This window comes from Pungitius pungitius, chromosome 1 (genome assembly GCF_949316345.1).
Source record: "Pungitius pungitius chromosome 1, fPunPun2.1, whole genome shotgun sequence".
Taxonomy (NCBI): Eukaryota; Metazoa; Chordata; class Actinopteri; order Perciformes; family Gasterosteidae; genus Pungitius; species Pungitius pungitius.
Genome location: NC_084900.1, coordinates 27538179 through 27551122, shown reverse-complemented (window position 1 = coordinate 27551122; position 12944 = coordinate 27538179). Strand labels below are relative to the sequence as shown.

The following is a 12944-nucleotide window of genomic DNA, read 5'->3' as shown; positions in this document are numbered from 1 at the left end:
TATGAGACAAATCTGGTATTATGTTTTACAAATAAACGACTTTATCACGTCAAGATATGAAGAAAGAATCCATGCTTAGAGTAATTGCTTGGAATGAATCAGATAAAACTATATAATTTTTTTCTCGGTAAATTAAATTCAAGACATGCGATATTTTTACTTAAAACAAAGAAGGTTCACAGCCACAGGAATACATGGGGACGCAGCCCATTGGCTGGATCCACTGATGACGAGTTAATGCGGAAGTGAATTACCAGAAGAAGGAAGATGGCAGCCCACAGGTGCAGCCGCCCGGCTTTGCTGCTCGTTCTCTGTAGTTTGTGGGTGTTTATCATCGCGGAAAGTCAAGAAACGACACCAACTAGTGCTCATCATGCCACTGGGGCCGATAATCCCCAAACCGTCACCGTATCAACGGAGCAAATGGCCGAGCAGCCCGCGGTGGAGGAGCGGCGGTGGGAACCAACTGAGGCTGTAGAGGCGACTCTGGACGAGGTGGTTACCGAAAAACAGGACACATCTGCTCCCCTGGCCGAGGTTCACTCCCCGGTACCGAAGGCTAAAGATGAGTTCCAGGAGGAACTGGTCATCAGACCGCTTCACTCAGGAGATATTTATGCCAGCTTCCAGTTCCGCACCCTGTGGGAGACAGACTTCACAACAGGAAACAAAGGTAAGCTAACGTCATCAGTTGACAGGTTAATGCACATATTACTGATTTTCAAAGAGCATTTTATTGTGGTATTAGATCGCATTTGGAGATTACCCTCACTTCTAAAACTGCATGTTTTGCATTTATTTTGAAAATTACGAAGTTGACCATATTTCTTATTCTTACGGACATTTAAATGTCTTTAAATTCTACCTGGCTCGTCACAAAAGGAAATATCTCGTTCCCCCGTTTTCTCTGATGTGTGATGGTTAGAATTATCGAGAAGACTGTGCTTTTCAACCTGCTCGCTGCAATTCTTTCTTTTCCTTTTTTTTTTTTTGGCCTCGCAGTGTCCCACTACCGGCTGTTCCCCAAGTCGCTGGGTCAGGTCATCTCCAAGTTCTCCGTGCGAGAGCTGCACATCTCCTTCACGCAGGGCTACTGGAGGACCATGCAGTGGGGGCAGCCCTTCCTTCCGTCCCCGCCCGGGGCTGAACTGTGGGTCTGGTTCGAGGACTCGGTGACGGAGTAAGTACGGCTCTCTGGTGACTGTAGAGCATCAGGATGGAAATAAATATCCTGTTTTTGTGGATTCAGAAGTGAAAAAGCTTTTCCCTCAAATCCTAGCAAATCCTAGTCATTTTAACATTTCTGTGCCATTTTCTGCCTTTTTCTTTTGTTTTTAGTGTCGATGGTACATGGAAGGAGCTGACTAATGTTTTGTCCGGGATCTTCTGCGCATCCCTTAACTTCATTGACTCCACCAACACTGTTCAGCCCAGTGCGTCTTTCAAACCGCTCGGAATAGGAAACGGTACAATTAGCCTTCTTTTATCTCCTTTTTATGTGCTGCAAAGCTTTCTAGTATTGACCTTAAATTCAAGGTTAATGTTGTGATCAGACCCCTTTAACTAGTGGCCGGCGACCTTTTTCATAAAGTGCTATTTTTTAAATGCTCTTGTTAGTTCTTGTATGCCAGATCAACATTAATGCTAATTATGACACCTTGTAATTGCATATGAACACTCACATTTTTGTGGAAACCTCTAATTTGAAATAATTTTCCCAACCAACGGTCAACCAATTTGATATACATTTTCTATAAATTGTTGTGTAAACCGTCCATGGTGCATTACTTACTGATTTTGTTTATTGTGTTTATCGTGAAGTGACAGACCATCGCTTCCTCCGCTATGCAACCCTCCCACGAGAGATTGTTTGCACTGAGAATTTGACACCCTGGAAGAAACTCTTGCCATGTGGATCCAAGGTGTGTGTGTGTGTGTGTGTGTGTGTGTGTGTGTGTGTGTGTGTGTGTGTGTGTGTGTGTGTGTGTGTGTGTGTGTGTGTGTGTGTGTGTGTGTGTGTGTGTGTGTGTGTGTGTGTGTGTGTGTGTGTGTGATCGTCTTTTTAGTTCTGTCTTTCTTAAGAGAACACCACTGCCATGTGTGCTCAAGATGATATCTCCAAACTTTCCTTCAGTTTGTTCTTCTGTTTCTTTATGTGGCCCGCGTTGCAGGCTGGACTTGCTGTCCTGTTGAAGTCAGAGAAGCTCTTCCACAGCAGTTTTCATTCCCAGGCAGTGCACATCAGGCCTGTGTGTAAGGACTGGCAGTGCAAAACAAAGTCTTGGGAGCTGAGACAGACGCTGAATGTGGTTTTTGACCTGCACACCCCTGGACAGGGCAAACAAGGTGAACACAAGCACTTCATAGGGATGTTTGGTAGTAGAAAAAGAAAGAGAAGACACCCTGGTTAACTTCAGCCCTTCTGTCCCCTCAGAGTGGTCTCTTTTTAAGATGTTCTCTCGGACCCTGACGGAAGCTTGTCCATTGGCCTCGTCCAGTAAAATCTATGTTGACATCACAGACGACCCTCAGGTTTGACTCTCACACGATACGCTTTATATGTTATATTGAGTTATTTCTCTCAATGCAAACTTCAAGGAAAAGCTTTACTCACCTGTCAAAGCCATATGAAGGAAGAGGTATTTTATTGTTCCCTTTTAAAGCTTTCTTTTATTACCTTAAGTTGCGCTATTGAGCTTTTAATTTAAGAGCTTGCAAAGATAGGGTGCAATAGGCCTACTACTGCAGTGAAAAAGGCCACATCTAGCAAGCAAAAAAGGCTGTAAACAATGGCACATTTAAAACACTCAAAGATTCAAATTGACTTTGCAAATGTTGAATGAGGTAGGGAATGCTTTCAAAGGATCTGTTCGAGATGAAGGATGCGTATGGAGAAGACACATTTGATGTCATTCCTCAGGGTGAACAGTTTGAGGTCAGCCCAGCCACTCACTTGCTGAGCCAGGCGATGGTGCTGGGGGACAGGCGAACCTTCTCGCTCTACGACCTGACCCAGCAAATCACCTTTGGCACCGTGCGCTCCCTCAACCTGCATATCCGCTGGAAATCCAGTGAGGGTGAGTGACGGAGCATGTGACACCGCTTTGTGAAGGAGGCTGGACTCTCACTAATCATTCAATGCAACTAGAGGAACTACTATAGAGTTTATAAAATTGTGTTGACATCGTTTTTTTATTACATCTCCGTCGGTTACATCTGGTAAGCAATATTCGGTTTGTTGTCTTTGTGTGCGTTGCCATCCCCATTTCATCTGCAATATGTTCCTTTGCCTCTGTTCTTGGCTTTGGTAGAGAACCAGCGGGAGCTGAAGTGACTAGATTCTAACTTGTGACTGTTTAAAGCCCAAAGAGAAAATAAGAAACGCTACTCGTCTCGCAAGATTGCTCCCCTGTTAGTTTGTTTATTGATTTGTTTTTTGACAAAGTAAAGCAGAGAATCAGACCGGAGTTTTGAATTTCAAATGAAATAAAGGCATTACTCATATTTTGCCAACATTGCCATTGTTTTTATCGTAATATTTCTTGTGTCCGCAGCAATATTTCCCACATGACCAGCCATTAAATGACGTTGTCTTTTAATTCCTGCCCACAGGAGACATGCTGCGTCCCCTGCTCCACGCTGAGCGCTACGTCGCTGGTTACGGGCTTCAGACAGGAGAGATACACACCCTGATGTACAACAACCACCCCTACAGGGGCTTCCCTGTTCTGCTGATGGACTCCGTGCCTTGGTACCTGCGTCTCTACATCCACACCCTCACGGTCACCAGCAAGGGGAAGGACAACAAGCCCAGTGAGTCTCTTCCAGAGGGATCTGTGTGCACACATAATTGCAGGTTTTGATTGTAATTAACAATAACCAAACACTTGAACAGTTTTTCCTCTAATAATACATAAATGAAAGTGTGTATTTTGATATTTCATAGATTTAGATCAGCCTTATACTACGATATTTGAGATAAGATAACGTACATTTTGTGTGCAAATGTGCTTTATTTAACCACCCAACGAGTTTGAGATACTTTCTCCTCTGAACGTGCACAGCATAATTATATACACGGAAACTTTCAATTTCCCTCATTCCCCTGTGTTAAAACCAACGGTAGAAATGTCTATTTAAATATACACACTCATACACAACAACTTAGTGTACGTTGCTGTAAGTTTAAGTAACAAAGCAAGGCAATTGATATTGACAATTTAATCAATCACATAATACTTTATTAGTCATGCAATTATTCTGGTAAGAAAAAAAAGCTGTTTCAGTTTTTTTTCTTCTAGAATTTTCTGTTGTGGGCCGTCTTTTGGTGAGTAATGTTGTACATCATATATGGAGAATGCTACAAAAGGCTCTGGATGAACATTAGAGTAGTGTGTCACTGGTGACTCTTTCTCTTTCTCCGCCAGGCTACATCCACTACCAGCCCTCTAAGGACCGTGTGAGGCCCCATCTACTGGAGATGCTTGTCCAGCTTCCTCCCAACTCGGTCACTGAGGTCACAGTGCAGTTTGAGAGGGCTCTGCTCAAGTGGACTGAATACACACCTGATCCCAACCACGGCTTCTATGTCGGGTATGCAGCATGGAGAGTTGTTCTCAAACTGATCTACAGATGTCGCTGCTTCACATGTCCCCTCACAACTTGTAGTTGTATGATTTTGAGAAAAGAGTGGATGGTTTGTATTTATTGTTCCTTTTCTGTGACATTCAGGTCCTCCGTAATCAGCTCTCTTGTACCGAGCATTGTTGCCATGGATACAAACAGCACCCGCGAACAGCCTCTTTTCAGCAGCTTGTAAGTATATAGATGTTTTTTTCTCTGTAGGAAAATGCCTGTTGCTCCTCAGTCATAAGTTCTTTGAGTTCCTGAAGAGAAAAGCAACGAAGTTGATTGCTCAAATTTCTCATTCCAGTTTTCCTTGTAAAGAGGAGTCCAGCTACTTTATGCGTGTCTACACTGAGCCTCTGCTGGTTAACCTTCCAACTCCAGACTTCAGCATGCCTTACAATGTCATCTGCCTGACCTGCACTGTGGTGGCTGTGGGGTACGGCTCGCTGTACAACCTGCTGACCCGCAGCTTCCAGATTGAAGAGCCCAGCCCGGGATTGGCCAAGCGGATAGCCAACATCATCCGCAAGATGAGGGGCGTGGCGCCACTCTGAAGAATTATTGCTAACTGGTTCTTCAAATGGGAAGGAAGTTTTCCTTCTGGTAAAACCACTGGCCAACATGTGATATTCAGGGAAGAACTGAGTCGAGCACTGCTATGAATGTTTTTTTAAAACTTTTAAAAAAGTTTTTGAACATAAATGTTTCCAGGATCATTTCCTGCTGACTATGGACAAGAAAAAAAAAAATTCCACTTGGATGGAAAGCAAGAGCTTTGTTTCTGTTTTACAATGAACCCAAACTGTGCAGTTTGCTGCATCTGAGTGTTTTTGTTTGATGTTTTTTTTTTATATTTTATGTCTAAAGCCATTACACTATTTCATCATAATTAAGCCACAATGACTCGTGAGACCTTTTTTCTTCATATGAGTGCTAAAATGATGTAATTAATTGACTTGGACAAAAGTTGCAAAGCCTCCGAGCTCAGATAGAAAAAAACTTGGTTTTCATACTGTGTTCCTGAGCTGTTTATGCCCCTGCTAGGAAATATAAATGAATACAATAACTTACCTTATAACATTTACTTGAATTGCATGATAGTTATGACAGGATATAGTTTCCCTTTCCAACTGACAATTAACTCAATCCTTTTTTTCCATTGTTCTAAGCAATGAGATGATTTATCTGGAACTTTTTGTTTTATAGTTAATGCAAAGCCTTCTTACCAAACATATATTTTGCACTTATTGGATGCATGCTTGAATGTTGAATATGATTGTCTGCAGATCTCTTCACAGGTAACTGCCTATGGTTGGTTGGACTGTTAAGTCATCCACTCATCTGTTCAATGCAGTTTCATAGCCAATGGATGTCTGTCCATGTGGAAAATATTTAACTATATCATTAAATACTACCATGCATTTGTATGTTAAATCTTTCTCTGCCTAGAAACTGTTATGCATCACTTGCTGTGGAAAAGTGTGTAGAGTGGGAATATTTTAAATGTTACGGTGTGTGTGTTGCATAACAAGTGTTTTTCTATTGCCTTTAAGATATGCCAACATCTTTTATTTAGTTCAAATAAGTAGCAGTGCAAGAGGGTACATCACTCCAAACTGCACCAGAGCTGAAGCTGTATTACTTCCCAGTGAGTGGCCACAGTTTTGTGAAAACATACTTGGCCCCACTTCTGGAAAACTCTGAGAAAAACATACCCAAAGCTTTCTGTTTGGCCGGTCATCTCACCCCTGCACGTCTGGCAACAATATGGAACAAAAATAAAAGCAAAGTCTCATTCCATGTATTTGGTCACATCTTGTTCACTGCAAACTATGTTATCTCACCGTGCAGGATATGCACAGCCAGAGAACAGATCACACAGGTCTGTGTGACATAACCGGCTATGTCACACAGACCTCTCTTTGAGCAACAAACGCTCATGGCCACTTCTTTAAGTAGTCTTGTTTTCTGCCAGTAAGCATTATCCATTTGGCATATTTCACTTATTTTTCCCACCAAGATAGCCTAAAAAAACCTTAATAGCAACTTTTAGACTAAAAAAAAACAGCACAGTGATAAATATTTGAGACATATCTATGTTCTGTAAACATGTTTATTGGTTGAAGCACAAATTGGTCCTCGGCAACAAGCATCTGATGAACAAGTACAGCATGTTTTCATCCATTTAGATTATACACTGTCAATAGTGTAACAGGAATACGGACCAAAACTGTATTCGAATCAAAGTCAAGCGTTAAACTAATCAACAATCTTTAGGTCTACAGACTGAATGGTACACTGCCAGTTATATCCATCCTGCAGGTTATTTTATAGTTCCATATTTAGAGTAATTTCTTTTGTGGTAAGTATTTAAAGTACAGGCACATAAAATGCCATCATAACAATATTAATGGAGAACAATTTATTGTCTGCCCCAAATATTTTCACTTTGTGAAAATCGTGATCAAATATTTTACCAAACTGCTTCCATGAATTAAAACTTGTAAAGGAAGAAGTGACACTATGATACGTTTCCGTTTTTGTAGCCTAGTTTTCAAAGAGTGGATCGCGGCAATCGAAGCCACAAGACGTCTTGCAGCACTTCTGGTCTCTTGGACACTGTCCATCATGATGGCACAAAAAAGCACACACAGTGATTCCATCGGGAGCGGGACAGAGACCCGGCTTCACTGATGAGACATGACAAAAAAAGAAAAAGAATTAACAAACAACCACCATCCAAATAGTTATTTGTCCAGTTTGATCCAATCCAACCTTTGTATGGTGCAATGCACTCATGTCCACATTCATTGGGGCAGCATTTCTCATCATCGGGACAGTCACTGTCAGTGTAGCATATTCCACGACACGTTCCGAATTGTCCATAAGGACACCTTCCTGGCTTGGCTGATGGGAAAAGATAAATTAAAATATGCAAAGAGAGCTTTGACTGAACTTAGCTGTCCCTGCTTGATTACTTTGACTTGAGTCAAAGTAAAACATTGTGGCTCTTACTAAATAATTATGTCAATGGCCAGTTGTATCGGACAACATATGTAACCTTTCAACAGTTTTATTATACAAACAGCTATTAAATAAAGCACACAGGGTGATTCCCTGGGGAGCGGGACAGAGACCCGGCTTCACTGATGAGACATAAACAAAACAAAAAAATAATTAACAAACAACCACCACCTAAATAGTTATTTGTCCAGTTAGATCAAATCCAACCTTTGTATGGTGCAGTGCACACATGTCCACATCCATTGGAGCAGCACTTCATATCATCGGGACAGTTCCAGTCAGTGGAGCAGAATTCACCACACGGTTCTATTTGTATATGAGAACACACTCCTGGCTTGGCTGATGGGAAAAGATAGATTAAAATATGCAGAGAGAGCTTTGACTAAACTTAGCTGTCCCTGCTTGATTACTTTGACTTGAGTCAAAGTAAAACATTGTGGCTCTTACTAAAAGTAGAAGGGACACATTAACAGAATCACTGAGAGAAAGAGGCAGTGAAGCAGAAGAGGAGATGTGAACATGATGGACAGATCAGCTGCACAACAGGACCGAAGGGTCTTAAAGCCAAACATGATTGTGGAATGAAACACAGAAACACTAACTTTTTTTCAGAAGAAAACAATAAACTCGCTGATTATATATTAAACAAATGATATGTAACTGTTACATTACCGTCTGCTTCTGCAGTAAAAGCTATTCCATGGTGCATAAATGCACCGAGTGCTAAAATCAATGCACAAAGTGTCAGCCAGTGTTGCTCCATGTTACTTCTTTCTCATCAGAATGTATTCCTGTTTGGACAGATGCCCTCATATACAACCTGCACACTGAGGAGCCCAGCCACAGCACGCAGGGTCCCTGTGTCTGTAGGGTTACCTTCCCATCTCTGCACTTAAGTGGTTTCCCTTGAGTTTTGACAGCAGTCTTTTCTTTTGCCTACATAATGTAATGTTAATGAAAGCTGTAAGAATTAAACGCTTAACACATCCATAACCTACGTTTAAATATGGCCCAGTTTTGAGAGTTAAGGAGGCAATTCAGGTTTGATACAAAATAATTATATCAATGGCCAGTTGTAATGGACAACATATGTAACCTTTCAACAGTTTTATTATACAAACAGCTATTAGATTGCAAGTGTCTCACAGTAAAAAGATGTCTCCAGTCTTACAGCTGCAGTGTAACAATGAGTGGGTTCACATGTGTTGGATGTAAGCAGGTTTCAGTTGATACCACCTGTAACTGGATTGAGGTATAAGAACTGAGAAGTTCTTGGCCGTCTACTGAGAACGTAGCTGTTGTGACCTTGTTTTTTACTTGCAAAGAAATAAATGAATGACATATTTGATTTAGCAACTTTATTTTCCAATCTTTACAAATATTTCTCGAAGCCTGCACCACCACACATATACAGTATATATATATATATATATATATATATATATATATATATAGATCAGCAAATCTCTCTGCACGTTCTGGCAACAATATGGAACAAAAATAAAAGCAAAGCCTCATGCCATGTATTTGGTCACATCTTGTTCACTGCAAACTATGTTATCTCACCGTGCAGGATATGCACAGCCAGAGAACAGATCACACAGGTCTGTGTGACATAACCGGCTATGTCACACAGACCTCTCTTTGAGCAACAAACGCTCATGGCCACTTCTTTAAATAGTCTTGTTTTCTGCCAGTAAGCATTATCCATTTGGCATATTTCACTTACTTTTCCCACAAAGATAGCCTAAAAAAACCTTAAAAGCAACTTTTGGACAAAAAAAACAGCACAGTGATAAATATGTGAGACACATATGTTCTGGAAACATGTTTATTGTTTGAAGCACAAATTGGTCCTCGGCAACAAGCATCTGATGAACAAGTACAGCATGTTTTCATCCATTTAGATTATACACTGTCAATAGTGTAACAGGAATACGGACCAAAACTGTATTGGCATCAAAATAAGACGAGCTTCAAACTAATCAACAATCTTTAGGTCTACAGACTAAAATGGTACACTGACAGTTATTTCCATCCTGCAGGTTATTTTATAGTTCCATATTTAGAGTATTTTCTTTTGTGATAAGTATTTAAAGTACAGGCACATAAAATGCCATTAGAACAATATTAATGGAGAACAATTTATTGTCTTCCCCTAAATATTTTCACTTTGTAAAAATCAATGATCAAAGATTTTACCAAACTGCTTCCATGAATTTAAACTTGTAAAGGAAGAAGTGACACTATGATACACTTCCGTTTTTGTAGCCTAGTTTTCAAAGAGTAGATCGCGGCAATCGAAGCCACAAGACGTCACGCAGCACTTCTGGTGTCCTGGACACTGTCCATCATGATAGCACAAAAATGCACACACAGTGATTCCATCGGGAGCGGGACAGATACCCGGCTTCACTGATGAGACATGACAAAAAAAGAAAAAGAATTAACAAACAACCACCATCCAAATAGTTATTTGTCCAGTTTGATCCAATCCAACCTTTGTATGGTGCAATGCACTCATGTCCACATTCATTGGGGCAGCATTTCTCATCATTGGGACAGTCACTGTCAGTGTAGCATATTCCACGACACGTTCCGAATTGTCCATAAGGACACACTCCTGGCTTGGCTGATGGGAAAAGATAAATTAAAATATGCAAAGAGAGCTTTGACTGAACTTAGCTGTCCCTGCTTGATTACTTTGACTTGAGTCAAAGTAAAACATTGTGACCCTTACTAAAAGTAGAAGGGACACATTAACAGAATCACTGAGAGAAAGAGGCAGTGAAGCAGAAGAGGAGATGTGAACATGATGGACAGATCAGCTGGACAACAGGACCGAAGGGTCTTGAAGCCAAACATGATTGTGGAATGAAACACAGAAATACTAACTTTTTTCAGAAGAAAACAATAAACTCGCTGATTATATGTTAAACAAATGATGCGTAACGGTTACATTACCTTTTCCTTTTGCAGTAAAAGCTATTCCATGGTGCATAAATGCACTGAATGCTAAAATCAGTGCACAAACTGTCAGCCAGTGTTGCTCCATGTTACTTCTTTCTCATCAGAATGTATTCCTGTTTAGACAGATGCCCTCATATACAACCTGCACACTGAGGAGCCCAGCCACAGCACGCAGGGTCCCTGTGCCTGTAGGGTTACCTTCCCATCTCTGCACTTAAGTGCTCTCGCTTGAGTTTTGACAGCAGCCCCCCTTCCCCTGTATTCCAGGATCCAGTAACTTTTTTGGAGGAATTTATGTCTGGATCCTGGATTGAAATTTTGAAAACTTTGTGGCCAGCTAGCAAACTGTTCTTTTCTTTTGCCTGCATAATGTAATGTTAATAGCTGAAAGCTTTAAGAATTAAACGCTTAACACATCCATACCTAAAGTTTAAATATGGCCCCGTTTCGAGAGTTAAGGAGACAATTCAGGTTCAAAACAAAATAATTATATCAATGGCCTGTAATGTAAAAAATATATGTAACCTTTCAACCGTTATATTATACAAAGAGTTTTGAGATTGCAAGTGCTGGGGTTGTGTGTCTATGGGAAAATATTGAGCTGAGGTGTCTCACAGTAAGAAGATGTCTCCAGTCTCACAGCTGCAGTGTAAAAATGAGTGGGTTCACATGTGTTGGATGTAAGCAAGATTCAGTTGATGCCATTGAGGTATAAGAACTGAGAAGTACTTGGCAGTCTACTAAGCACGTAGCTGTGACCTTGTTTTTTCTTGCAAAGAAATGAACAGAGAACGACATATTTGATTCAGCAACTTTATTTCTCCAAAGCCTCCACCAACACACATATATATATATATATATACTGTATATACATATATATATATATATATACTGTATATACATATATATATATATATATATATATAGATCAGCAAATCTCTCTGCACGTCTGGCAACAATATGGAACAAAAATAAAAGCAAAGCCTTATTCCATGTATTTGGTCACATCTTGTTCACTGCAAACGTTGTTATCTCACCGTGCAGGATATGCACAGCCAGAGAACAGATCACACAGGTCTGTGTGACATAGCCGGCTATGTCACACAGACCTGTGTGAGTGTAGTTCAGCACAAATGTTTGATAAGACACGTACACACATGATTGAAAAATCCATTTCAACAGTCTTTAAATCTTTGAGCAACAAAATGCTCATGGCCACTTCTTTAAATAGTCTTGTTTTCTGCCAGTAAGCATTATCCATTTGGCATATTTTACCTATTTTTCCCACCAAGATAGCCTAAAAAACCTTAAAAGCAACTTTTAGACTAAAAAAAAACAGCACAGTGATAAATATTTGAGACATATCTATGTTCTGTAAACATGTTTATTGTTTGAAGCACAAATTGGTCCTCGGCAACAAGCATCTGATGAACAAGTACAGCAAGTTTTCATCCATTTAGATTATACACTGTCAATAGAGTAACAGGAATACTGACCAAAACTGTATTGGCATCAAAGTCAAGCGTAATCAACAATCTTTAGGTCTACAGACTGAATGGTACACTGACAGTTATTTCCATCCTGCAGGTTATTTTATAGTTCCATATTTAAAGTATTTTCTTTTGTGGTAAGTATTTAAAGTACATGCACATAAAATGACATCATAACAATATGAATGGAGAACATTTTATCGTCTCCCCTAAATATTTTCACTTTGTAAAAATCAATGATCAAAGATTTTACCAAACTGCTTCCATGAATTTAAACTTGTAAAGGAAGAAGTGACACTATGATACACTTCCGTTTTTGTAGCCTAGTTTTCAAAGAGTGGATCGCGGCAATCGAAGCCACAAGACGTCTCGCAGCACTTCTGGTGTCCTGGACACTGTCCATCATGATAGCACAAAAATGCACACACAGTGATTCCATCGGGAGCGGGACAGAGACCCGGCTTCACTGATGAGACATGACAAAAAAAGAAAAAGAATGAACAAACAACCACCATCCAAATAGTTATTTGTCCAGTTAGATCAAATCCAACCTTTGTATGGTGCAATGCACTCATGTCCACATCCATTGGAGCAGCATTTCTCATCATCGGGACAGTTCCAGTCATTGGAGCAGAATTCAGCACACGTTCCGAATTGTCCATAAGGACACACTCCTGGCTTGGCTGATGGGAAAAGATGAATTTAAATATGCAAAGAGAGCTTTGACTGAACTTAGCTGTCCCTGCTTGATTACTTTGACTTGAGTCAAAGTAAAACATTGTGGCTCTTACTAAAAGTAGAAGAGACACATTAACAGAATCACTGAGAGAA

At 40.3% G+C, this 12944-nt stretch overlaps 2 protein-coding genes across 2 annotated transcripts; one reads left to right on the top strand and one right to left on the bottom strand.

Annotated features, from left to right (window-relative positions):
* The first annotated feature begins 211 nt into the window (after positions 1–211).
* On the top strand, positions 212–6050 carry pigt (phosphatidylinositol glycan anchor biosynthesis, class T). Its single transcript, XM_037481060.2, has 11 exons — positions 212–673; positions 1003–1180; positions 1339–1466; positions 1822–1922; positions 2172–2346; positions 2435–2532; positions 2921–3077; positions 3613–3813; positions 4428–4593; positions 4732–4815; positions 4934–6050. Exons 1-11 carry the CDS (start codon positions 268–270, stop codon positions 5181–5183), a joined length of 1944 nt encoding a protein of 647 aa, XP_037336957.1. The 5' UTR covers positions 212–267; the 3' UTR covers positions 5184–6050.
* A 201-nt stretch (positions 6051–6251) lies between these two features.
* Positions 6252–10747, bottom strand: LOC134127015 (whey acidic protein-like). Its single transcript, XM_062561659.1, has 7 exons — positions 10618–10747; positions 10154–10285; positions 9935–10068; positions 8326–8428; positions 7861–7992; positions 7405–7536; positions 6252–7319 (listed from the first exon to the last, which is right to left on the bottom strand). Exons 1-7 carry the CDS (start codon positions 10706–10708, stop codon positions 7177–7179), a joined length of 867 nt encoding a protein of 288 aa, XP_062417643.1. The 5' UTR covers positions 10709–10747; the 3' UTR covers positions 6252–7176.
* Between the last annotated feature and the right edge of the window lie 2197 nt (positions 10748–12944).

Bases quoted from the DNA above. Each gene is read 5' to 3' on its own strand.
- pigt (XM_037481060.2), top strand. From the start codon at position 268: ATGGCAGCCCACAGGTGCAGCCGCCCGGCTTTGCTGCTCGTTCTCTGT. The intron at 4,594-4,731 runs GTATGCAGCATG...TGTGACATTCAG, and splicing joins AACCACGGCTTCTATGTCGG to GTCCTCCGTAATCAGCTCTC. The intron at 4,816-4,933 runs GTAAGTATATAG...TTCTCATTCCAG, and splicing joins CAGCCTCTTTTCAGCAGCTT to TTTTCCTTGTAAAGAGGAGT.
- LOC134127015 (XM_062561659.1), bottom strand. From the start codon at position 10,708: ATGGAGCAACACTGGCTGACAGTTTGTGCACTGATTTTAGCATTCAGT. The intron at 10,286-10,617 runs GTAATGTAACCG...TTTTCCCATCAG, and splicing joins TTTTACTGCAAAAGGAAAAG to CCAAGCCAGGAGTGTGTCCT. The intron at 7,993-8,325 runs GTAATGTAACAG...TTTTCCCATCAG, and splicing joins TTTTACTGCAGAAGCAGACG to CCAAGCCAGGAGTGTGTTCT.